General features: G+C 41.7%; 1 protein-coding gene across 1 annotated transcript; it reads right to left on the bottom strand.

The window, feature by feature from the left end:
* Positions 1 to 251: 251 nt before the first annotated feature.
* Positions 252 to 27,913, bottom strand: LOC144603447 (twinfilin-1-like). Its single transcript, XM_078416653.1, has 9 exons — positions 27,662 to 27,913; positions 16,981 to 17,058; positions 14,211 to 14,389; positions 11,729 to 11,824; positions 9,116 to 9,211; positions 7,110 to 7,235; positions 3,149 to 3,299; positions 2,518 to 2,639; positions 252 to 1,808 (listed from the first exon to the last, which is right to left on the bottom strand). Exons 1-9 carry the CDS (start codon positions 27,684 to 27,686, stop codon positions 1,641 to 1,643), a joined length of 1,041 nt encoding a protein of 346 aa, XP_078272779.1. The 5' UTR covers positions 27,687 to 27,913; the 3' UTR covers positions 252 to 1,640.

Here is a 27,913-nt window from a genome sequence, read left to right as displayed (position 1 = left end):
TGTGCCTGTAAAACTGCAGCAACTAAGAATGTAATTGTTCTGCTGCGTGACAAATAACACTCTTGAGTCTTAAGAAGTAGAGATAATTATATGTGCAACCTAAACAAATGATTTAATCTGTAGAGAAATTAGTGATTTAGTATGAACCTAAATGAAATTAAGAATTTTCATTCTCCTAAAAGCATGCAGCATCAAGAGAAATGAGACATTGACCAGTGAATATTTAATTGAGGAAATGTTTTTATTCTTGGATACCAGACCATGCCAGATTACCATAAACCATGGAAACTGATTTCAAGTCAAAGGTCTTATTTTGATGCAATTCTTTTTAAATTGTAATATAAAACAAAGGTTGCTAGCTTTGGTGTTTTAATTTTCATATATCGGAATTTAATGTGCAATATTTGCTGATTTATAAATCTTATAACAATTCCTACCCGTGTAACTTTCAGTTTGCATTCCAGAGTTGAATTTTACAGCAACAGGTGAAGTGTAATCAGAACAAAATTTAAAACCTGATTATTTCACAAATGCAATATTAATCACAGTCCTGTCCAAATAATATTCATATAAAATACAATATGGATAAAAAATAACACACCCTAGTTCACCTTGTTTTAGTATGGCAAGTTATTTGTAAATTGAATCATTTACACCCAAGTTCAAATCATTAATAAATATTAATCAAAGTAGTGGTTTCAATACTAACCCTTGGGAACTCCAACAGACACTTTCTTCCATTTAATAAAGGTCACTATACTGCACTCTACTTCCCCTTACTTTGGCAGTTTCTAACCATGCTACTATAGTTCATTTTATCCTGAGACTTTCATTGTGAAAGGCAGGAAAAATAGTAAGAGAAGTGGGGCTATGTGAACGAATGCAACTGGTACTTCAGTGCTTTGCTGGACAAGAGGAAGGCAGACTTTAAAGAATCTCTTTACATGACACCTGCTGATTAGATGTAGAAAGATGTGCCATGGAAATTATGTAAATGTGAAAAAAGGGGGGGGGGGGTGAGGGTTGATGGGAGTGGAAATAACAAATTTCCAGTGAGTGATTTCCAACATTAGAGTGTTGCCACCTCATGATTACCTGGCCTAATTGAGTCCCATGTCACAAGTGATCCCGCATCAATGGAAGGTACAAGTTGATGGGTCTGGCAGACAATGCAGCAACTTGCACTGAAGTGATTAACAAAAATATGCTAATATTGCCAAGGGAACACATAGTCTTATGCATTTGTGCAGTTGATGCTGTGAGAAAATTATCAATATCACATGAGGGATCATTTAGCTCGTATTGTGCTTGAGAAATCATGTCTCACAAATCTGAAATAGAATATTTATTTTTGAAAAGGTCACCAATATTTTGTTCTTTGCTGGGAGGTCATTTGTGATAACAATTTGCACAAAGAGCTGCCTTGCTTCAAATCATCTCCTCAATTGAGTTATCAACACTATTTGGATTTTTATCTTCACTGTTATTAAAATACTGAATGGGGAAGGGTTAATTTGACCCAGCATTCCAAACAGGAATAGGTTGGATATAAAATGATATAGAATGGCAACAGTACACAAAAGTATTAACTATTAAGCATTAAAAAACATTAAAGTTAGATCTTTGAAGATATACTATTTTTAATCAGTTTTGTCAGGTTCTGCTGGCCCTCGTATTAATCGCCTTATTCCCCTCTTGCCTGCAGGGCCCTTTGGTTTTGCAAATATCTGTCTGTGTGCGAGCTGCTTTGGATGCACTTCCTCATATAAGAAGTCAGGGGTTAACTCATTGCCATCGCCGATTTCAATCTGAAAGCACAGAGGTGAACCACTCGGTTACACCATGGGATTTGACAAATGGAAAAATATGATAAATTCAAGCAGATTTGAGCATAACAAAGACATTTTTATCAAATTATTTCCAGACCACAATATATCATTAAAGGGAGAAATATACAGGATAGCAGGACACAAGTTATTTAGATTTAAATCAAGACACCCTAATAGATACAGATTCAGTTAATAGCTAATTAAATGCCAGAGAGAACTCAAGGACCATGCGACCTATTCCCACTTTATGCTTTTAGCTTAGCTTAGAGATACAGTGCGGAAACAGGCCCTTTCGGCCCACCGGGTCCGTGCCGATCAGCGATCCCCGCACACTAACACCACCCTACACACACTAGAGACAATTTTTTTTTACATTTACTAAGCCAATTAACCTACAAACCTGTAAGTCTTTGGAGTGTGGGAGGAAATTGAAGATCTCGGAGAAAACCCACGCAGGTCACGGGGAGAATGTACAAACTCTATACAGACAGCACCCGTACTCAGGATCGAACCCGGGTCTCCGGCGCTGCATTCGCTGTAAGGCAGCAACTCTACCGCTGCACCACCGTGCCGTCATTTGATGGAGGAAGGATTGGGAGATTGTTATGGTGCTTTCTTGGTTGCTAAAGAATTGTAGAGATGGTGCAAACTGGTACAAATAAGCTAAAACACTTAATTTTGTTTTTACCTTTTTAGTTATTTCCAGTGACAGCTGTTTTTCCACCATATCAATAAAGGGATTCTTACAACTGGAATATAACATTCGTTCTCGAATGCTACAGGTATAGCCAGGCATAGAATATATAAACACTGGAAAACAAAAATATTTATGTTTAAAGAAACAATTTACTACTTAAAATTCAAAAATTAGAACAATTGGTGTGAGGAGTTAATTATGTCAGCCAGTTCAGAGAATGCTTCCTGGTACGATTATTTCCGTTATTAATAAAGATCTGTCATTTGGTCGTTGCATATTTGTACTTGGTTGTTGCCATGAAAGAAACATGCTAGAATCAAACCCGGCTTCAAAACATGCACTTCCTGAGAACTGATGATGTAGCAACAATGACAGGAACTCGAGATCGGCCTATACTGAAACCAACTTTGATTAAAAAAGTTCCAGGAAAAATATTAAGGAAAGGCAACAGTAGGAGAGAAAGAGCATTGACAATAAAATCAAGTCCCCCTTGGAAGTATTTTTTGTGTAGGACATTTTATTATATTGTGGATTCAACAATAGGCATTTCAAGTTTCAACAAATAACTGCAAGGTGAGCTTCCAAGTTTGCAATGAAACCAGCAGTAGCAAAGAAATTATACCTATAGACTCCCTGTAGTCTCCTTCATACGAGTGTTTATAGAGGAAGAAATGATATCGAGCAGAATCCTTTGGTACACGCGTTGGTAAATCCCTTATCTCCGTATGGGTTGTATCAGCCAAAACTATACTTTCATGATTGAAGTCTATTTTCTGCCAATAGAAAGAGGTGGTGCATTGATTAATCAACGATAACAATGAATAGGAAATACATTCTGGTGAGAGCAGATGACCTTGCATAACTTCTTCAGTCTGAAGAAGGGTCTTGACCCGAAAAGCCACCTATTCCTTCTCTTCCGAGATGCTGCCTGACCCGCTGAGTTATTCCAGCATTTTGTGTCTACCTTGCAAAACTAATTTATTGAATTTCAAGGAAATGGTAGATACTGCTGACAGTATAAATTCTGCAGATGTGATATATATTTTAATTGCAGCAAGGTTTTTATTTTCAAATCACACAAGCATTACAAAGTTGAAAGCAATTTAAGGGAAGCCGTTCATCCAAATATAGTTTAGCCAATTCCTATATCAAGGAATTGTGGTCACATCAACACGGGCTCAGTGCTGGATCCATAACCGATCACAGCTTGTGGCAATAATTTGTACCTGGAGACAAAAAAAAATTGAACTTTCTGACAGCGAAAACAAACAAAGTTTTAAGAGATCTGGAGGATGGAAAGACAAGCTGAAGTATAGCAAAATTAAATCAGATACTTTAACACAGCCAAAATCATGGGGAAAAAACAAGGAAGAAAAGAACAAACATACTGTCTCCATGCTTTGGAAAAAGCCGGAAGATCTTTATTGGGTACTAATGGTCAACTGATAGTGAAAACAAAAGTAAAGAAAACCAACCATGTCTTTACAATCTTTACAATCTGTAACCACAGGACAGATAATACAAATGTTTCTGTACAAACCACCAGAATTCTTGTAATACAGCAAGGACAGGCACCCTTTGGAGGCTGTGCAGAAAATGGGAAGTAAAATGATAAATGAATTAAGATATCTACAAAGTGCAAAAAGGCCTGGGGTCTTATCATACCTTGGATATGGGTTTATTATTGTTAAGTGTACATGTGTACTATGGTACAGTGAAAAAACTGTTTGTGCTATCCAATTAGACCAGATAATACCATAGGGCCCTTGCACGGTAGGTCATAAGGTCAAAGGACATGACGCACAGAGTCACTCAAGCGTTCTGGAGGACAAGCAAGCCTCCGGCACACACTCGTCACACACGCAACACGTACTTTCCGCTAAGTTACTACAGCATTTTGTCTACCTTCGATTTACACCAGCATCTGCACTTCTTTCCTACATATTTTGTCCATTCCACTGCAAAATCTCCTCAATGTGTGTCTACTTTGAAGAGGTTCTCCGACGAGAGTTCAGCAACATCCTCTCTCACTGCTCCCCCTCTGTGATTCCGCTGAATTATTTTGTCTGGCCATCCTTTTCTCCTTAACTTCATCCAGCCTGGCTACACTCCCTGTCTCCATTGTCTTCCAATTCCAGCATTTAAGTAAGCTGATTTAAATCCCTTCACCACTGGGATCCATAACCTTAAAGGCTTTGCAGGAATGTCTTTTGAAATCTAACCAGAGCCACAGCAATTGGTCTCCTGTGTACCAAAGCAAGAAAAAGGAACTGTAAAATATAAGTAAGCTCTTTTTCCAATAAGCCCTAAGGAAAGACACAAAGTATTGGAGTCAGCAGGTCAGGCAGCAACCCGGGAGAACATGGACAGGTTATGTTTTGAGCCGGGACCCTTCTTCAGATCAGTCTGAAGAAGGGTTCCAACCCGAAACGTCGCCTATCCATGTTCTTCAGGGATGCTACCTGCCCAACTGAATTATTCTGGCATACGTGTCTTTCTCTGATATAAACATAGATAGAGCTCTTAAGGATAGCGGAGTCAGGGGGTATGGGGAGAAGGCAGGAACGGGGTACTGATTGAGAATGATCAGCCATGATCCCATTGAATGGCGGTGCTGGCTCGAAGGGCCGAATGGCCTACTCCTGCACCTATTGTCTATTGTCTATAAACCAGCATCTGCAGTTCCTTGTTATTACAAGCCCCAAGGAACAGTGATTTGTGTGTTCTGCAGATGGTATCTGGCTTATCATCTGTCATCAAAAGAGCATCTTAAACTTAAATATCATCTTCACCATATAAAGAGGTCCCAAAGAACGCTCCGGCAAATGGCACAAAATAACACAAGGACAAATTAGTCCACCCAATCAATGAGTAAAGGTAGGGAGAATGTAGGAAATAAATTGCTGGGGGTTATGGAGAAAATACCAGAGCTCAGAGTCAGAGCTCAGAACCAGAGCAGTGAAAACTATATTCCATAAGTCATTTCCAGAAAGGTGGAAACAAAATAGAAAAATTGAATAAAATGGTCTGCTTCACAAGGAGAGAAATATTGAGGGATATATTCTGTCTATTTTCAGCTATGACATGAATTATTTACTTTGATATGAAGAATTAAAACAAAAACAGATTTATTTAGAATTTTTTTAACATTCTGCTAAATTTCACTGTAAAGAGTAACAAGAGTGCTGATGCATAAAACATAGAAAATTAAAATGCTGTATGTCAAACGGTGTTTTGGCCTTTATTTCCAAAAGGAAAAAGAAGGAAAAACAGAATTTGAAACAAAAAAATAAAGAATAGTGAGAACACTCAGCAGTCAAGTAGCATTTCAGAGAATCATAAAGGAATATAGCACCAAACAGGCCCTTTGGCCCATCATGTCCTGCTGATCATCAACAACCTAGCTATATTAATCTCATCCACAGTACTTCATTTATAGTCTTTTATGCCTTGGCCATTCAAATGTTCATCCAGCCCTGTCTAATGTCTGTCTCTCTGACAATGGCCAACATTGTATCCTCCCTGGGGGTCAGGCCCTGCAGGAAAGTCTCTCCCATTTTCACTAGTTCTTGCTACCTCCAATTCAAGAAACTTGTCTTCTACAAGAATGAGGAAGTGTTGTGGATTATACTGGGGTGGTGAGATTGACATGGTTCAACAGGCAGTGTATGCATGTTGTGGTATGTAGCGTGAGGTTTGCAGCTGTACTAAGTTTATTGGGATGGAGTTAAGCAGCCTGATGTGATTAAGCACTGTAATTGTATGGTGCCATTCATAAAGAGTTTTGGTTGGGACTGAGGAATTGCAAGTTTAGTGGCGATTTTGGCTTCAGAGTCTCTGACAGAATTCTGGCAAAAAACTGCGACAATTCAATGGCTGCTGGGACCGAAGCCTGACAGCCATAGTGAGTGCTTGCCTCCAGTACACCACCTGTCCTCCAGAAGGCGTTGCGTGGCAACAGTACGGGTCAGGGGTCGTGACCTTGCCTACCGTGCAATGGCCCTATCCTCAAACACAATCAAGTCAAACTCATATACATCAGGCAGAGCAAATGAAAGATAAAGTGTAGAACATAGTTCATTGTTCTCAGCATTGTAGCCCACAAGTTCCATAGATAAAGTCCAATGTCCGCAATAGGGAGAGGTAAATTGGACAGTACGCTAGCTTATGGAAGGACTGTTCAAAAGCCTGATCACAGGGGGCAAGAAGTTGTTCCCAAGTCCGGTGGTGCACCTTTTCAAGCTTCTTCACCTTTTGTCTGACGGAAGTGGGGAGGAGGAGGAATGATGGGGTGGGACGAGCCTTTGATTATGTACACCTTCTTCCTGGTGGTGGGAGTGAAATGAGAGCATGTGCAGAGTGATGTGGGTCTTTGATGATATTGGCTGCATTTTTTGAGGCAGTGCCTCCAATAGATCCCTTTGATGGTGGGACGGTCAGTACCTGTGGTGCACCGGGCAATGGCTGTGACTGCTATTGTTATCATCAGTACCACTAAACATTATCATTTTCTCATTATCATTTCCATAGAGAACAACATGTAGATACAAAATATAATCAGTCCATTTCTCCGAAATACTTACAAGTTGAACGTAACTAAGCTCTTTGTGTTGGAGTTTTTCCAGGGCCTGTACAGCATCTTCCTGCAAAGGAAAGGCTACTCCTTGCAAGGTTGGTCGTTTAGCGTCTATAATGATTTCAGTGTCCTCCTGCCAAAAATATAACAAGTAGTTTACCAATGTAGTTTTATTTTACAACAGCCATTCCATGGGGTGTGGATTTTGCTGCCAAGCATCGTATTTTTTGCACATCCCAATAGGCAAGGCATTGTTAAGTCTAAGGAACAGGTTTATATTTCCAAGTCAAGATGACCTGCAGCTGGGAGGGAAACTTGCACATAATTACGTTCCCATCAATGGAATTGTGAGGACTGTACAAGTAACAAATGCAATTCAATCCAGAAAAGTTCGGAATAATACACTTGGGAAACGAAACAAAGAAAAGTAGTACATACCAAAGAACAGAAGAGTACGGTTTCGAATAACAGAGGTAATTTGGAAGGAACATTCACAGCTCTTCAGTTAAAAGGACACAAGGGATCGTTGCCTTTGTTGGCCAAGCCATGAGCTGCAAGAACAGTGTGATCATGCAAGAACTATGGAAATATACTACAACTGATGGACTGTTTACAGTTCTAGTCACCTCACTGGGGAAAGACCGAATACCTAGAGGTTCTCCTGAAAGGTTAACTGTTGTCAGGCTTGGCACTGGGCCTGTACTCACTGGAGTTTAGAAGGATGAGGGGACCTCATTGAAATTTACCGAATAGTGAAAGGCTAGGATAGAGTGCATGTGGAGAGGATGTTTCCACTAGTGGGAGAGTCTAGGATCAGAGGTCATAGCCTCAGAATTAAAGGACGTTCCTTTAGGATGGAGATGAGGCGGAATTTTAGTGTGGCATTCTTGTAATAGGTTGTAACGGATTCTTTATAAATAGGATCACATGAATATACATCCAGGACAAGCGACAATTAGCTGAAATATCAAACAGAACCACTTACACAGTTAACAAAGTGGGATTGGCATTTTACAGGTTGGATAGACACAAAATGTTGGTGTAACACAGCGGGTCAGGCAGCATCTCTGGAGAAAATGGATGGTGATGTTTCGGCTCGGGATCATTCTTGAGAATATTTGGGGGGGGGGGGTGGGGGCGAACCACTCGAAGTGATAGAAAAAAACAGGACAAGGCGAGGCCGACAACAGATGACGTCTGAAGAAGGGTCTCGACCCGAAATGTTGCCCATTCCTTCTCTCCCGAGATGCTGCCTGACCTGCTGAGTTACTCCAGCATTTTGTGAATAAATACCTTCGATTTGTACCAGCATCTGCAGTTATTTTCTTATACCTCAGGCAAGGAGATTCCCTGATAGGCTGATTGTTGGTTAGAGACAGTGTGAGGCCAAGAAGGATATTTTGTTGTGAACCATGGAAAGGGTTAACAGACGTTTAGTGGAGGAAGGGGGTGGGGGTAAGGGGAGGAAGGTGTTTGTAGAACTTACCCAAAATTGAAAAATTCAACATTCATACCACTGTGTGGTAAACCATCCAAGCAAAATATGAGGTGCTGTTCCTCCAATTTACGTGTGGCCTGACTCCAGCAATGGAGGAGGCACAGTACAAAACGTTGAGTGTTGGATTGGTTGGGGGAGTTAAAGTGCTTAGCACCCAGGAGTTCCAGTAGCCGTTGGCACACCAAGCACGTGTGTTCAGCCAAACGGTCGCTGAATTTACAACAATGGATCCCCCTTGCGCTCACACCGTCTCCAGCCAACAGTCGGACTCTCTGGGAACCTCCTTGCCCGTAGTCATCTGTGCCGACCCCGATCTGTCCTGTTTTTTTTCTTGCATCCAGTTTCGCTCCCCCACCCCCACTCAATCAGCTTGAAGAAGCTCTTGACCCGAAACCTCCCCTGTCCATTTTCTCCAGAGATGCTGCCTGACCCGCTGAGGTTCTCCAGCAGTTTATGCCTATCTTTAACATAAACAAGCATTTGCAGTTCCTTTTTATTACATTTATCTCATTCACCTTAATCTTCTTTAGCTCTTCTTCTGCTGCCGTTAGAGGGTCGGGATCTTTTTGCGAAACAAGGTGCTTTGTGTAACCACTGAAGGAGACATCGTCCTACAAACATAGATGTAGAAAATACAAAAGCTGACCCATCAAAATACACTTTATCCTCACATGTTATTCAACGTTCTGTTCCTATCACCGCTCCCCACTACCCCAGCAACCTCATCCCATACCCAAGGTTTGCTCATCCTTCCTCAGATAAGAAGGCCCTCCTGTTTTGGCCCTGCATATAATAAAACTTTCAAATCATTTCCTCAGTAATTCCCCGTTATTTGATGCGGCTCTATTCTATTCGTTTCAAACAATCCAGTCCTCTAACCATATTAAGAGCCAATGATGGACAAAAAGGTTGAAATTTACAAGTAGCACAGTTTGGGAAGGGCCACATAGAAAGATGGGAGCCATTTTAATTGAAGCATCAGTAAATCAGGAGTCAATTTAAGTCAGTGAATCTAGAATGATGAGCAAACAGAATTTGACATGGAATGATCAGTAAACAATGAGGTGATCTTTATAGTTCAGATGATGCTTTTAGAGGAAAGAGGAATAGCTAAGTATGGAGACGAGGATACAGTGGTAAATAGGTTGACAGAAATAGGCAATATTATAAAGATAGAGATTGGCAGATATTGTTGTATCTATCATTACCATGTATACTGTTTATTCAATAACCAAAGCGCTCGAGGAACTTAGTGGGCCAGGCAGCATCTGTGGAGGGAATGGATAGGCAAAGTTTTGGGTTGAGTCTTCTTCAGACTGATGGAGTAAGGGAGGGGAGGGGGAGCAAGAAAGAGGTAGGAGAAGGGCAAAGCCTGGCAAGTGAAAAGGAGACAAAAGGGAGCCAGATGAGGAAAGGAGGTGTGAACTGTAAAGGCCAAGGGAGACATATGGGTGGAATAGGACATGGGGGAGGAGAAAGAGGGGGTATCTAAAGGAAATATGGGACTCAGAGATGGGAGAGAAACGTATGGAAGAGGAGAAAGGGAGATAGTGTGGTGGGAGAAAAATGTATGCACCGGGGAGGGGGTTTAACTTGGAGAATTCAATGTTGGTACTGTTAGGTTGTAATCTACCCATGGAATATGAAGAAATAGAACGTCATCTTGGGAGCAGATGTGGCCGAGGTGGAGAAATTGAGAGTAGCATCCTTACAAGAGGCAGAATGGAGGAGGTGTAGTCAGATAGCTGTGGGAGTTAATGGGTTTGTTATAGAGGTCAGTTTATAATCTGTCCTGTGAGGGAGGCAGAGATTGAGAAAAGGGAGAGAGGTGTCAGAGATCTGAATTTGAGAGCAGGGTAGAAGTTAGCAGTAAAATTGATGAAATAAATGAGTTCTGCATAGTTGCAGGAGGAAACCCTGATGCAGTTATCAATGCAGGAGAGGAGGAGGATGAGTTGGGAAATGGTGCTAACAAGGAGTGATCAACGTAGCTAACAAAAGATACATGCATAGTTGGACCCCATGCAAGTGCCCAGGGCTACATCATTGATTTGAAGGAAGTGAGAGGAGTCAGAAAAGTAGTCATTAAGGGTGAGGACAAGTTCTACCAAGAGGAAGAGAGTGTTTGTTGAGGGGAACTGATAGGGGCTCTGCTAAGCAAGACCAGGAACCCTGATGCCTTCTTGTTGGGGAATGGTAAAGATGGGACAATGAGGGCTTTGGCACGGGAAGTTATTGAAATGGTGCAAATAAATTGAGCACATTAGGAACTGACATCAAATATCACCCTGAGATAGTCACTGATACACCGAGGTAAAACAAGGACTGATAACAAAGAGAAAATGTATAAAATGTATAAAAGTGTTGTCAACACTTTTAAACAAAGTTATTCCGTGCCTTGAAATCAAGTAATATTGAAAGAGTGGTAAAAAAAGGGTTAAAAGTTAAGGGAGCACGCAATATGCAACCTTACTACATGCTGCCACTAGAGAGAGTCTGATTCATACCCTAACTGGCCCAAATAATTCACCTTCGATGTGGCTATTCCCAACTTCCTTCTTCATGCCATATCTAATAAGAATGTTACTTATGAAGCAATTAAATCTCACTATTCAGAACATTTTTTTTAAAGTTCTAAAGGGATACAGCATGGAAACAGGCTCTTTGGCCCACCGAGTCCACACCGTTCACTACTATCCAAAGATGAATATGATGGGTCTACTAAACTGAGGGCTCAGTATTTTGACCTGCCATTCGTTGAAGTTGCAATCAGTTTTCGCCCAAAATATCGCGCTTCCAATAAGAGATATTTCATTCTTCTGTATGATGATTAGTTTTGAATATTTTGCCTCTAGTTCCAGGGGCTCGTGTTCCCTTCAATGGGCTACAATTAATTATAGTTAGAGCACTCTCTGACTTGGTAAAGCCAAACGATGGGAGTGGATTAATTGCACACAGTTCATTTTACTAGTGATGCAACATCAATGGCGATTGTACAAATAAAGTAATTTGAGCACACTAGGAACTGACATCAGATATCAGCCTGAGACAGTCACTGATATCCCGAGATAGAGTAAGGACTGGTAGCAAAACAAAAACAAACTGCAGATGAAAAAGTAGATTCATACCGTCACAGTCCCAAATAATTCATCTTTGATGTGGCTATTCCCAAATTCCTTCTTCAAAGTTGCTCTAGTTGCTGCATATAGCATTTTTTGCCGAACCTGCAGAAAAGATATGGGAAAAGAAAACTTCACAAATCTTCTACAAACACAGATTCAGCTTTTTTAAACAAATACCATCAATGACAGTTACGTAGCTCCAAGCTGCATGAAAAACATTCACCCACTTCAAAAATCCTACTTACATGAAGTAAACATGTCATGACATTTCCAAATGCAATGTGGATATATATATATATATAGACAGTGCCTCTAAACGTAATGAACTGGGAGTATTGTCAAACAAGACTTGAGTACAAAGTAACTAAACTGGAAATGCATGGATGCCCAGAATTAGAACAGCACAGAAATCTACAAATCATCTTATTTATTATTACTAGATCTTATTTACATTTATTTTAGAATACATATCTTAATTTTTTTCAACTGGAATGCTACATGACAAACATTCAAAATATATATTTTCTGCTTTACAAAAAATCTACCATAGACCAACATTAAGCAGGTTGCATTATTGAGAGCAATGCTAAGTTACCTAATATTGATAGGAAACATTGATAAACCACGTTAAGAAACTGAACATCGGAAATTTTAAAAACACGCATTAAAGATAGTCTTGAAAACCTTTTAAAATAATCTCACATTTATGTATTTGACACTGTTAAGGTGCTTTATTTAAAAAACTATAACTTAGAAAAATAAATCAAGCTATTTAGTAATGGTACGAATGATCAGATGACACATATTCAAAGAATACTTGCATCTAAACCGCAACTAATGTAGGAAAATAACTGCAGATGCTGGTACAAATCGAAGGTATCACAAAATGCTGGAGTAACTCAGCAGGTCAGGCAGCATTTAGGACAGAGTGAATGGGTGATGTTTCGGGTCGAGACCCTTCTTCAAACTGATGTCAGGGGGGCGGGACAAAGAAAGGATATAGGTGGAGACAGGAAGACAGTGGGAGTACCTCTGTCCCTCTCTTCCCCTCTCCCTTCCCAGTTCTCCCACTGTCTTCCTTCCGTTTGGGGAAAAATGGGTGAAATAATTGTTGTGTGATTCACACTTGCACATCCGAATTTAACAATCAGATCCTCATGCTTAATATTCAGTTCTGTAATCACCAATCAATGCAATAGAAATTGATCTTAATGGTGCAACTAGTGACCTACACTTCTCACTGGCAGTAGAATAAGAAGCAACCTACAGAGTATATTGGTGAAAGGGCAATTACAGTCCCTGTGGACCAAGGATGATTTTCAGAATTGATTGATGTCAACCAAGGCATCACAATCCTTGCAACATCTCCAGTTTGCATCTATAACACGTCTTATTTTAGATATAATGGAGAGGGAGAGAGTCTGGAATGCTAACCAGAATTTATAGGCTTTGTGATAACTTAGATGCCTGCTATAATATTCCAGTTAAAAATTGCTTTGCTACTTTTTAATGTTATCAATATTCCTCTATAAGATATCCCAAGGCTGGGTGTTAGACCCTGATGAAGATGGAGATCTTTAACTTCAAGATTCATAAAACAGCAAAGATGATTTACCCACATGAGAATGCACCCAATCGAGGAAAGAGTTGATTGCTGGTGAGGGTACTGGCCATAAGAAGCACAATGCTTGTGCAAAATGGTGGCAGAGACTAGGAGACAACAGCCACGTCCTTCTGGAATGAAGTATTTGTAAAGATCTTGGGTGAACTTTATGAAAACCTGGACTTGAGAGCAGCTGGAAATGTAGGAACATGCCCATCCTACCCTATCCGTTCCTGTAGAATGAGGCAGAGATTTGCAACACCAGCCTGGAAATGATCCAGGGGGCAAAATACCAAAGGACCATGAACTCCATGGACAAGGTGGTCAAGAAATTTGTGAGGCGGCATTGAGGACACATTAGATCCTTCAATATCAATTCCAAGCTAAACAAGTTTAGAATAGATCATTAGTAAATGAGAACTTTGATTATTCAATAAGTTTGAAATTCACACCAGAGATTAATTTTAAATGCGGCACGATTATTGGCATCATTTGGGATGAGATTCACACTGGATAAGAGGTGAAGGGGAAGGGAAAATCCTGCTGAAAAGTAGAAAGTTAAATTTCACAATGACTGCTGAGATTTCAACCACTGAGTATCAATGTTTTATGATGGGTGTTTGGTTTGGTTTGGTTGTGAAAAATGCCACTGCAGAATCCCTAGACCCCTCTCTAATAAACTCACAATTCACTACATTGATTCAAGGTAACACACAGCCAAGAGTGCCTATAAACTACATCCTAATGAACAACAACATCTTCCTGATAAATAGGATAGAAGAAACCTTCTTAAAATGCTATTTGGTCCCAAGGCCTTTTCTTGCAAAGCTTGCTAATATTTAAATCGCATTTTCCTTTATCTTCATATGACAACCAAATTCTTACTGGTGAAAGGTCAGGTGACCAGGCAATAAAGAGCCACTGAAATCCCTGAACATTCATGGTGTCCAATCGGTACAAGATATAGGCAGGTTGCTGTTCTTCTAACAGAGGAAGAATGCACAAATCGTATTCTTGGTCCCATCTGCTAACAGACTCTCTGGATGCACCAACCTTGAGTTGTTCTGTAACAAATAATTAACATTTATTTTAATGCTAAACTACTGTCAGGTCATAGAGTGATATAGTGTGGAAACAAGTCCTTCGGCCAAACTTGCCCACACCGGCCAACATGTCCCAGCTACCCGAGTCCCACCTGCCTGCGTTTGGTCCATATCCACCAAACTTCTCCTATCCATGTACCTGTCCAAATGTCTCTTAAATGTTGCAATAGCACCTGCCTCCCCAAACTCCTCTGGTAGCTCGATTCCATACACCCACCACCCTTTGTGTGAAAAAGTTCCCCCTCAGATTCCTATTAAATCGTCATTCCTTCACCTTAAAACTATGTCCTCTGGTCCTCGATTCCTCCACTCTGGGCAAGAGACTCTGGGCATCTACCCGATCTATTCCTCTCATGATTTTATACACCTCTATAAGATCATGCCTCATCCTCCTGCGCTCCAAGGAATAGGGTCCCAGCCCCCCCAAACTTCTCCCTAAAACTCAGACCCTCTAGTCCTGGCAACATCCTCGTAAATCTTCTCTAAACCCTTTCAAGCTTGACAATATCTTTCCTGTAACATGGTGCCCAGAACTGAACACAATACTCAAAATGCGGTCTCACCAACATCGAATACAACTGCAACTTGACCTCCCAACTTCTATACTCAATACTCTGACTGATGAAGGCCAATATGCCAAAAGCCTTTTTGACCACGTTATCTACCTGCGACTCGACCTTCAAGTAACCAAGCACCTGTACTCCTAGATCCCTCTGCTCTACAACACTCCACTGATTAAAACAGCATGCATGGGCACAAATGCTGTTTGTGAGTTACATAAAGATTGTAAGATTGTGAACTTCAAATGGAAGATTCACAGAACAGCACTGAAACTGATACACTCAATTCTGACAGTGTGCTGTTCCTTATTGATGTGTTGCAAATACTCACACCAGCAAAAGACCTCGAGATGACAGCAGCAGGAAAAACCTAATTTACTAACAAAAGAAGACATCTCAGACACAACAAGGATAGTGTTCCCTTGGTCCTCACCTTTCACCCTACCAGCCTCCACATCCAACACATCATCCTCCAACATTTCCATCATCTCCAACGTGATCCCAGCGTTTGTCACATCTTCCCATCCCCTCCTCTTTCTGCCCTCTGCAGAGGCCACTTCCTCCGCAACTCATCCCTTCCCACCCAAACCATCCCCTTCCCAGGTACTTTGCCCTGCAACTGTAGAAGTTGTAACATCCTCCTTATCTGTCCTCCCACACCTCCATCCAGGGACCCCAGCAGTCCTTCCAAGTGAGGCAGAGGTTCACATGCACCGCGTCAAACCTCATCTACTGCATGTGGTGTTCCCGATGTGGCCGCCTGTACATCGGTGAGATCGTATGTAGATTCAGTGATTGCTTCACTGAACACTTACACTTGGTCCGCCAAGGCCCACAGGATCTCTTGATCACTATCCATTTTAACTCCTCTTCCCGTCCCCATAATGACCTTCCCTTCGTAGACCTCCTCCGTTGTCAGAGTGAGGCCACACAAAACTAGAGGAGCAACACCTCGTACTCCGCTTTGGTAGCTGAATGGAATGAATTCTCCAATTTCCAGTAACCTCCCTCTCCCCTTTCTTCCCTTTCCACTTACATTCTGTTCCCTAGCTTCACAATTTGTATCGCTTCAATCCTTTTGTATCATACTCAGGGCCCTAGTGAAACCACACCTGGAGTACTGTGTGCAGTTTAGGTCTCCAAATTTGAGGAAGGACATTCTTGCTATTGAGGGTGTGTAGCGTAGGTTTACTAGGTTACTTCCCGGAATGGCGAACTGTCGTATGTTGAAAGACTGGGGCGACTGGGCTTGTTTACACTGGAATTTAGAAGGATGAGAGGGGATCGTATTGAAACATATAAAATTTTAAGGGATTGGACACGTTAGAGGCAGGAAACATGTTCCCGATGTTGGGGGAGTCCAGAACCAGGGGCCACAGTTTAAGAATAAGGGGTAGGCCATTTAGAACGGAGATGAGGAAAAACCTTTTCAGTCAGAGAGTTGTAAATCTGTGGAATTCTCTGCCTCAGAAGGCAGTGGAGGCCAATTCTCTGGATGCTTTCAAGAGAGAGCTAGATAGAGGTCTTAAAGATAGCGGAGTCAGGGGGTATGGGGAGAAGGCAGGAACGGGGAACTAATTGTGAATGATCAGCCATGATCACATTGAATGGCGGTGCTGGCCCGAAGGGCTGAATGGCCTACTCCTGCACCTATTGCCTATTTTCTATTGTCTATTGCCTATACCTTCGTGCTTTTATAACGTGAATCAAAAGATATACAAATTGAGAGAGCACAATTTATCCCTCTGCATTGTTTTAAGACTATGTTGGACTTCAATAAACGTGAGCAGGCGGTATCTTCAATCAGTGCAGCGGGGGCATAAATCTTACATTTGAAGACAACTAATTTGGCTTGCATAATATAATTTTGTTTTCGTATGATAGAATTTGATGTTTTATAAGGAGCATACTAAAAGGTTTGACACTGTTTAAGATGTAACAATTCTGTGGTGATTCTCGTGAAGTGCAGATTCTAGCTGCTGAACAACCTACCGTTTTCAATCACAATTTTCAGGACACAGAATTCTCCATTCCTGGCTCTGGCAAAGATATCCTTTAGTTCTTTGGAAACTGTGGAAAAAAAACAGAATAGAATATATCTGCCAAAAAATGGTTAGTTGCGTTTAAGAAATGTCTCTTAAGATTATGGATTCTGTGCATTTAAATGCAGTAATTACTTAAAGTGTTTACCCCTATTAGGTATAGTTCAGAAACACCATAAAATTATACGACTAAAGAACAATACTGTAGAAATGGATGTGATGATTAGTTGCTATTGTTGATAAATAAAGCTTAATTGCAAGTGATTTCAGCTCAGATGGTCACCATCAACGATATTGCTGAGCTCAAATGTCACTGCAAGACATCTGGCTTTTCTTTTTTAAAATAGAACAAATTCTTCACCCACTGCTCCAGTTAAAAATACATATATGATACTTAAACTCCATCTTAATGATATATGGCCCATTTGTATTTAGCATGCTGGTAAACAGTATCAACAGCTACCTCAAATATGATCATACTTCTGCCGTGTGATTTCTTCCTGAATAGCGGTAAGCACAGTTTCTTCACTACAGACGACAAATTTCCGACCAATGACCCCAGCCTTAAATGATTCATGTAGATTGAGTACAAGAGGTAGGAAGTCATGATGCAGCTTTGTCCGGGTTTGGTTAGGCTGCATTTGGAGTATTGTGTGCATTTCTGGTCACCCCATTACAGGAAAAATGTCGAACCTTTGGAAAGGGTGCAGACGAGGTTTACCAGAATGATGCCTGGATTAGGGGTAGTAGCTACAGGGAGAGGTTGGACAGACTTGAATGGCTTTCTCTAGAATGCCAGAATTTGAGGGGAGGCCTGATATGTATATAAAACTATGTGAACATATAGGGTAAACAGTCAGTACCCATTGCCTGAGATGGAAATATCAAATACTAGAGGGCATAGCTTTAAGATGAGAGGGTCAATTTTTTTTTAAAGTGATGTGTGGGTTTTTTTTTTATATAATAATAATAATAATAATAATAATACATTTTATTTATATAGCGCTTTTCATATACTCAAAGACGCTTTACAGAGATTTTGAGAACATAGGGAAATTAATAAATAGATAAATAAGTAAATAAATAAATGAACAGAGAAAGGAGACAGTAGGTGAGGTGACCTTCAGTGGTTGTAGGCAGTGCTGAACAGGTGAGACTTCAGCGATGTTTTGAATGTGGTGAGTGTGGGGGAGTCTCTAACGGTTTGGGGTAGTGAGTTCCATAGGGTGGGAGCAGCGATGGAGAAAGCCCTGTCCCCCCAGGATCTGAGTTTAGTCCGGATGTGGGGGGATAGGAGATTGGCAGCGGCAGAGCGGAGGGTGCAGGTGGGAGTGTGCCTGTGGAGGAGGTCGGTCAGGTAGGATGGGGCCAGGTTATGGAGGGCTTTGTAGGTTATGAGGAGGATTTTGTACTGGATTCTCTGGGGGATGGGGAGCCAGTGGAGTTTATAAAGGACGGGGGTGATATGGTCACGGATCGAGGTGTGTGTGAGTAGATGGGCAGCGGAGTTTTGAATGTATTGAAGTTTATTGATGATTTTTGAGGGTGCGCCATAGAGGAGGCTGTTGCAGTAGTCCAGACGGGAGGTGATGAAGGCGTGGATGAGGGTTTCTGCAGCTGTGGAGGAGAGGGATGGACGGAGACGGGCAATGTTTTTGAGGTGGAAGAAGGCTGTCTTTGTGATGTGTTTGATGTGTTTGTCGAAGGAGAGGGTTTGATCAAGGATGATTCCAAGATTCCGGATGTGAGGTGAGGTGGATACTGGGAGACCATCAATGTTGAGGATGAAGTTTTGGGTGGATTTGGTGAGCATTTTTGGACCAATGATGATGATTTCAGATTTGTTGCAATTGAGTTTGAGGAAGTTTGATTGAAGCCAAGATTTTATTTCAGTAATGCAGTTTGTCAGTGTAGAGTGTGTGGTGGAGGAGATTGACTTGGTGGAGATGAGGAGCTGGATATCATCGGCGAAGCAGTGGAAGTTGAGACCATGACGGCGGATTAATTGACCAAGGGGGAACAGGTAGAGGATGAAGAGGAGGGGGCCAAGGACTGAGCCTTGGGGGACACCTTGGGGGAGGGGAGCGGTGGGGGATTTACAGTTGTTAATGGAGATGAACTGGGTGGTAAGTGCCTGGAACACATTGCCAGGGGTGGTGGTGAAGACAGGTGCAATAGTGGCAATTAAGAGACTTTTGGATAGGCTGAGAATGGAGGGATATGAATTAAGTGCAGGCGGATACGAGTTGGTCTTGGCATCACGTTTGGCACAATGTGCCAAACATTGCCTACATTGTGCCAAACGTGATGCCAAGACCAACTCTTATCTGCCTTCACTGTTCCTGTGCTGTTGTTCTATTGTTCTACTCCAAAGACGTGCAGGTATGTAGGTTAATTGGCTGGGCAAATGTAAAAATTGTCCCTAGGGTGTGTAGGATAGTGTTAATGTGTGGGGATCGTTGGGTGGCACGGACTCGGTGGGCCGAAGGGCCTGTTTCCGCGCTGTATCTCTAAATCTAAATCTAAAAAGTATATTGCTAGCATAAAGATGAATAATGTAGATTGTAAAACTAAATGAAAATCAAAAAGAAAACTACAAATATCTGAGATGGCTGAAAATACTCAGCAAGTCATTCAGGACATGAAATTGCAGAACATGAATATCACCTGGAAGATTATTCTGAAAGATCAATACCGCCTTTTCTTATTTTTTGAATTATTTACTTAAGCAAAAATTATTAATAATCTGTTCAGTTACAGCAGTAGATATGATATTGAATCTGTAAAATGTCACAATGTTACAATGGTCAGAAGAAGGGTCTCGACCCGAAACGTCATCCATTCCTTCTCTCCTGAGATGCTGCCTGACCCGCTGAGTTGTGTCTACCTACAATGTTACATTTGTTCTGTTAAAATAGTCCAAGGCTGGGAACTCTAGTGTGAGTGTGTGTGGACTCCTAGGTCAAGGTTCCATTCCTCAAGACGCACTATTCTGCCCAGACTTGTTTTAGTCTTTATCCACAAGGACAAATAGCAAACTTCTTGTTTGAAAAGGTGGTCTAAAGATAATTTTGAATATTCCATGATGCATTTTCAATCTCATTGGTTTTAATGACCGCTTGTACACAAATAAACTGGACTAAAATATCTATGTTATCTTGGTAATTCTGAAGCAAAGAAAATGTTCTGAGATTATGAGTACATGAATTTGGCACAAAAGATCAGCAAAAAATCTTTCCAGTGACCATTGTAACCAGTGGTAATACTCTGAAACGCAACCCAATAATCTCTGTTGTTCATTGAGAGAATCAATCACCACATTTAGAGGTACAAGTCAAATTTTGCTTAAGGTGTCAGCAAAGCAGCAGCAGGTACAGGGGATCATCCTTTCTTCAGGGAACTTGTAAACAATACCCACAAAACCAACTGAGAAAAAAATGAAGAATGCACTCAGAAGTTGCATTCAAAGTTTTCATCAATGGCTCGTTAACATGCTCAAACATTGTGAAATTGTGCCGGGAGACATCAGTAAATTTCTAGGAACCGTAAAAACATTACTGCATAGTTCCTAGAAGATTAATTAGAATGATCTGCATAATAAACTTGGAATGAGAAATTAACTGGATTAAAAGTTTCTAACCACAGTTAGAATAACAAACTGCATAAAATGCAATGGAAAGAGAGATATATAATTTGGAAGCCTAACAAATGTATAAAGGAGATAGAAGGAAACGCTGAGGAGGAAAAAGCAAAGTGCTGGAGTAACTCGTTGTATACTAATTTCTCACACCCTCCTGCCCCACCTTCCTTCTCCGCCTCCCTTCTCTCCCCCCCTCCCATCTCCCCCTCCTCCCCTTCTCCCCCTCCCCTCTCTCCCCCCCCCCCCCCCCCCCCACCATCCTTTCCCACCTATATCCCACCCTCTGGCTTTAAATTTCATTCCTCATTCACTCCTCTTCTTATCTGACAGCCTCTTGCCTCTTCATCACACATTTAATTCTAGCCTTTATTCTACCATTTGCCAACCAAACCTCTCCTTCCTATATCTACCCATCAGTTGCCTGGCCAGAGGAAGGGGAATTAAAATGATTATCAGCAATAAGAAGATTCAGCAGGCCTTTGCAGACCGAGCGCAAGTGTTTGGCAAATCGGTCACCCAGCTGGATGGAGGCAAGGGAGGTGGTATTGCGACAGGTGTTACATCTCCAGCGGCTTTGCGGACAATACCTGAGGAGGGAGCAGTTAGGGTAGGAAAGGATGAGTGCACCAAGGAGGCACAGAGGGAATGGTTTCTAGAGAAAGCAAAAAAGGGGTGGGGGCAGGAAGATGCGACTGATGGTGGGATCATGATGCAGTTGATGAAGATGTCAGAAAATGATGTGTTTAATGCCGAGGTTGTGGGGTGAAAGGCAATGACCATGGGAACTCGATCCTTGCTCCGAAAGGGGAGGAGGGGGGTGGGAGCAAACACAGAATTGTGAGACTCAGCAGTGACATGGATGATGGACCCAACCCCAATAGCAAGAGGGAAACCATGTTTACTAAGGAAAGAGGATATCTCGGATGTCCTTGAGTGAAAGCCCCATCTTGGGGGCAGATCCAGCAAAGATGCAGAAATTGATAGAGGGGGATGGTGTTCTTGCAAGAGGCAGGTTGGGAGGAAGTATAGTTCAGATGACTGTGTTTCTAGTAGATCAACAAATGTATGTTTGTCAATAACATTGGCAGGGAAGAGAGAAGACATTCTAGCCTTCCATCACAGTGAGGAGGTAAGTGGAGGAGAGTGAGGAGGATGTTTTTTGTTTTATGTTGGTTTTGTAATTGTGTGTTTATTGCTTTCATCTTTTATTGCCTCTCATTGTTGACTGTGGGTACCGTAATTTCGTCCAATAACATGTTTTTGGATGACAATAAAGGTGCTTTATACATTAATAACTCACGGAGAGCCACAGGAATTATTTCATAAAAGGAGACAGAAAATGGAGCAGATCGTCCCACAGATTGATAAGTTGCAAAAAGGGGACTCAATTTAAGATTATCAGAGAACTTAGAACAGGATGTTAAAAAAATTGTGATAATCGCAGGAGCCAATGGAGAATTAAATTCACAAGTCATTGGTGAAACAGCCCAGGTCATAATTCAACAATTACAAAGCCTACAAGATTTGAGGATAAGAAAATTAGATCAGGGGTATCCAAACTGATCTATGGAGGTAAAATAAAATCTGATCTGTCATTTATTCTGAAATCCCCTCAACACGGAACCCTAATTCAAATTAATTCAGGCATTAACAGATGAAATCCCTAAAGGCTGCAGTGGAAAATAATAATTGAAAATAAAAGTGTACCAAGTCAGGGATGACAACAATGTTCTTTTATTACCCAGCACAGGTGCTGCAGGTACGTCACAGCTGGCATGATTTACCCACAACATCGCCAAAACAGGCTTGAACAAGGCAAGATGATAAACGATTCTTGTTATGAACATATGCTCACATTTTAAACTATGTTAATGTTTCTTTCTTAATAATCACGATGATAGTTGCAATTCAAAATGTATCCATAATTACATTGTTCATAGGCTGCATCCTGATTTTGAGAACAACACATGCAAGACCTTCCAGTCTGTGCATAGTAACATCAATCTGATATCCCATATATGAAAGGAGAGGAAAGGTTAAGACTTAGTCATGATACTGTCTACGTAAATAATTTATTGTGAATTTCTGTTATATCCCACATATAAATGGTTTCTGTATTGGCAGGGCGATTCAACTAATCATATTATTGCAAGACCAGAATATCTCCAAAAAAGGAAATAATACCTATAGCGCAAGATAGATAAGATAAGGCAAGATCTTTTATTAAAATCTGGAAATAGAATAGACACTAACAACTACCAGATTCAATTTCAACTGAAATAACAACATTTGATATAATTTATTCACAAAATGCTGGAGTAACTCAGCAGGTCAGGCATCTCAAGAGAGAAGACCCTTCTTCAGACTGATGTCAGGGGGGCGGGACAAAGGAAGGATACAGGTGGAGACAGGAAGATAGAGGGAGAACCGGGAGGGGGGAGGGGAAGAGAGGGTGAGAGGAACTATCTAAAGTTGGAGAAGTCAATGTTCATTACACTGGGCTGCAAGCTGCCCAAGCGAAATATGAGGTGCTGTTCCTCCAATTTCCGGTGGATCTCACTATGGCACTGAAGGAGGCCCATGACAGAAAAGTCAGACTGGGAGTGGGAGGGGAGTTGAAGTGCTCAGCCACCGGGAGATCAGGTTGGTTAAGGCGGACTGAGCGAAGGTGTTGAGCGAAATGATCGCCGAGCCTGCGTTTGGTTTCGCCGATGTAAAGAGGTTTGCATCTAGAGCAGCGGATACAATAGATGAGGTTGGAGGAGGTGCAGGTGAACCTCTGTCTCACCTGGAAAGACTGTTTGGGTCCTTGGATGGAGTTGAGGGGGGAGGTAAAGGGACAGGTGTTGCATCTCCTGCGGTTGCAGGGGAAAGTGCCCGGGGATGGGGTGGTTTGGGTAGGAAGGGACGAGTGGACCAGGGAGTTACGAAGGGAACGGTCTCTGCAGAACGCAGAAAGGGGAGGGAATGGGAAGATGTGGCCAGTAGTGGGGTCCCGTTGGAGGTGACGGAAATGTTGGAGGATGATTTGTTGGATACGCTGGCTGATGGGGTGGAAGGTGAGAACGAGGGGGATTCTGTCCTTGTTACGAATGGGAGGAGGGGGAGCAAGAGCGGAGCTGCGGGATGTAGAAGAGACCCTAGTGAGAGCCTGAATCAGTCTGAAAAAGGGTCTCGACCCGAAACGTCACCCATTCCTTTTATCCTGAGATGCTGCCTGACCCGCTGAGTTACTCCAGCATTTTGTGAATAAATACCGTCGATTTGTATCAGCATTTGCAGTTATTTTCCTACACATTTGATATAATTATATTTTCTCTATTACTGACACTGAACGTAATAAATAAGTGAAGTATTAGAAACCATTTATACCAGTTTTATATAGTTGTAGTGTGGACCTTGCAGCATTAAGTAAAACTCTGATAAAACAATTCCTAACAGCAGCTCCGAGACCAAAGACCAAACAGAAATATTGCATGAGCTGGAAACTTAAAACAAAGAATATCGGAAACACTCAGCAGGTCATACAATATGGAGAAAAGAGACAAGTTGACATCCTAGACAAGTTTCTCGAAGAGCTCCAATCCTGCGTCTGCAGCCAAAATATTGTGCCCCTTACTTGAAGGGTTAACTTGTGTTTTACAATTACAAGTAAATCACAACCTGCACCCTGACTGCAACTTTAGACAGACACAAGAAGCTGGAGTAACTCAGCGGGTCAGGCAGTATCTCTGGAAAGAAGGAATGGGTGACGTTTCGGGTCGAGACCATTCTTCGGACGTAACCCTGATTATCATTTGAAATCCATCAATATTGTGCTGCAGGACTATATAGAACTCAAATAGTCAATGAAAATAAATGAGCATGTGATCTATTTTCTTGCCATTGGCCAAGGGAGAAATGGAAACACAAGGAACTGCTGATACTGAAATCTTGATCCTTGATCTGAAGAAGGGTCCCGACCTAAAATGTCACCCATCCATTCCCTCCACTGACACTGCCTGACCCGCTAAAGTTACTCCAGCACTTTGTGTTGAGCCCACGGGAGAAATGTCAGCCAGGTTGCTCGGCGCTCGCATCTTCATTCCACTTTAGTTTATCTCTTTCGCAAATGAAAACACTTTTGTGAATCCAGGGGCAATGTGTGTTCTTGAACACAATACAGAGACTAAAGTATTATCAACCGAGACAAAGACACAACTAAGAAGCAAAAATAAAGGAAACAATTGTAAACAGAACAACCGAGCTCCACTCTTTGAAACAAAATATTTTAAAAATACAAAGAAAAATAAAATGCAGAATAACTCAGCTGGTCAGGCAGCATCTCTGGAGAACATGGATAAGCGATGTTTTGAGCCGGCATCCTTCTTCAGACGTGATGACTGGATTTCCCTTACTGTGGCCTGCAGTGAGCCAGGGACCAGACTGATTTGTGCTCATATTTAAGGACCAAATATTTGAATAGTAACTAGTGAAATATTATCAAACTGAAGCTCGTGGCTGATGCAACTGCTTATTTTTTTGTTCAATCCTAGGATACAGATAAAACTGCTAAGGCCAGCTTTTGTTGCCAGTTGCTAACCGCCAGAAGAAAGTGGTAGAGAGTCACTTACTTCAACCGTTGGAATCTTGTGCAAAGATGGAACTGGAAGTTTTGTACCTCCGATAGCTCCGGGAACAGCATCTTCAATTCCACCTGGGTAGCTCACAACCCAATGGCAGGAACAGTAAATTCTCCAATTTTAAGTTATCTCCTCCTGCTAGCCCCAGCACTCCACTAACCATGCTCCCACACCTCCCTCCCCTTCCCTCTCTCCTCCCCTTTGCCCAACCTAGACTACCACCTATTTCTTCCCACTACTTTTTTTCCTCTAGCTTTGCAATTCACATCGTTTCAATCCTGTCTCACACCTTCTTCCCTTTTCTGTGGCCTTTTTTTCAACCATTTGCCTTCTTCCCCCCCCCCCCATCAGTCTGAAGAAGGGCCTCAACCTGAAATGTTACTTATCCTTGTTTTCCAGAGAAGCTGCCTGACCCACTGAGTTACTCCATCACTTTGTGTCCTACCTCTTCAATTGTGTTCTTTAATATATTCCGCCCTTCTCACGGTCCACCTGGCTAAATTTTGTTCACAGATCAACCCTAAACATTTGTTTTCTCTGCAAACTCTTCATCCAGTTGCCTTCCATTGTGCTCCTAATGAATCCGATTTTACTCTCCTGCCATTAACATTCCCTCCTATCTCCACGATAGCAAATGCTCTCATGTAATTCTAACATGCTATGACTTCTTTTCAAAGCTTCCATCACCAACCATTTACGAGGATGTTGCCAGGACTAGAGGGTGTGAGCTATCAGGAGAGGTTGAGTAGGCTGGGTCTCTATTCCACGGAGGGCAGGAGGATGAAAGGAGATCTTATAGAGGTATACAAAATCATGAGCGGAATAGATCGGGTAGATGCACAGTCTTTTGCCCAGATTAGGGGAATCGAGGACCAGAGGACATAGTTTCAAGATGAAGGGGAAAAGATTTAATAGGAATTCAAGGGGTAACATTTTCACACAAAGGGTGGTGGGCGTATGGAACAAGCTGCCAGAGGAGGTAGTTGAGGCAGGGACTATCCCATCATTTAAGAAACAGTTAGACAGGTACATGGATAGGTCAGGTTTGGAGGGATATGGACCAAGCGCAAGCAAGTTGGACTAGTGTAGCTGGGACATTGTTGGACGGTGTGGGCGAGTTGGGCCAAAGGGCCTGTTTCCACACTGTATCACTCTATGACTATGATTCTATGACTCTCTCACCCGTCTCACTCTCCCCCCTTTCCCAATGCCCTTCTCAGAACAACAACAAAAAAACTGTCAACACCCCCTGGTAAAAATAACTAGTTCATCTTCAGCTATGCCATCCTGTCCAATGTTGTCCATTTGTTATCACCTTCTACATTTTATCTCACTCTGGCTTCTAAATCGTAAACTCATTTTTAGTATTTTCCCCATCTTTTGTTCAAGTTTTGCCCTTTCTCACTCTAAACTTCATTAGGATTTCAACCACTTAAAACATTCCCCTCAATTTGTCTCCTCAATTATTATAGTTACAGATATTTCCTTCATTTTCAAATGCTGGGCAACAGCATTTGAAAATGAAGGAAACATCTGTAACTATAATAATACTAAAACTGCATTAGTGACTTTAACACTCGGTTATTAGATTCCCGAGGTTGTTTCCCAATGCCAGGTTTGGTTGTGATGCTCCAGCTGGTGAGCTCCAGTCCCAGCGATCAATGCATTTTTTAAAACCATGACCACAAAATATAAAGTTAACAAGTTTTGTTGGCAATTACTTAAATAATACCATAAAGTTGATTCTGCAAAATCTTAGGTAAAAAAAACAAAGTGTTGGGGGAACTCAGTGAGTCAGGCAGCATGTGTGGAGGGATTCGACCAGCAAGTCAGGCAGTATGGAAGGACTCAACACAAAACATCATTCCACCACTTCCTCTACAAATGCTGCCTGACGTTTTTCTAGCACTTTGTTATTTGCATCTGATTTGTCAAGTTCAGTATTGTAAAATAATTATTTTTTGTATACAACGGTACAAAAATATCATTATCTGTCAAGATGAATGCATTAGAAGGACCTTGGTGTCGTTTCATCCAGAAAGTCCTTTCTCAATATATTGTCCATTCCAAGTCATCAATGCTTGTGCATTGACACGACTTAATAATGTGATTTTTTTTTTTAAGACTCAAAGCAAAGCACACCCGTTTAAACCACTCCGCGTCCTCTGCGGACAGTCATCAAAACATTATTTGAAAGCTACTTTAATAAGGATTAGGTTCTTAAAGGGGATGAGACTGATAGATTTCCACCTGACTGTGGCCACAAATGTAAAAAGTAACAGATTGCCCAGTTTCTGAGGCCGGTGAGTTTTCACTTTGAAGCGATCCCGAGAGTGCAGCGGGTTTTTTTGTTTTGTTTGACACAGTACCTGGAATGCCGGTCTGATGGCACATACTGCTCTGTTGTGGAGGATGCCGGCTGGTCGGTGCTCCCTTGTTGCAGGTGCATTGGTTTCCTGCGGCAGTGGCGGCGGCTGCAATGTCTGTAGCTCGCGAGCTCCCGGGGAGGGTTCTATCTATCTGCCCCTGGCTCGCGCAACCTCTAAGCCCGAGATGGCTTCATCGTCTCTCTGCTCGGGCTCAGCCTCTCCGTCCCCGGGAGCTTTGCCTTGATCGCGTGA

This window comes from Rhinoraja longicauda, chromosome 20 (assembly GCF_053455715.1).
Source record: "Rhinoraja longicauda isolate Sanriku21f chromosome 20, sRhiLon1.1, whole genome shotgun sequence".
NCBI classification, from domain to species: Eukaryota; Metazoa; Chordata; class Chondrichthyes; order Rajiformes; family Arhynchobatidae; genus Rhinoraja; species Rhinoraja longicauda.
Note: the sequence above shows the minus strand (reverse complement) of the source record. Positions and strands in the feature narration are given on the sequence as shown.

Excerpts from the sequence above, each read along its gene's own strand:
- LOC144603447 (XM_078416653.1), bottom strand. The coding sequence starts at position 27,686 with ATGTGCCATCAGACCGGCATTCCAG. Across the intron at positions 9,212-11,728 it reads AATTATTTGGGACTGTGACG|GACGATGTCTCCTTCAGTGG; the intron begins GTATGAATCTAC and ends CTATGTTTGTAG. Across the intron at positions 1,809-2,517 it reads CACTGGAAATAACTAAAAAG|ATTGAAATCGGCGATGGCAA; the intron begins GTAAAAACAAAA and ends CTGTGCTTTCAG.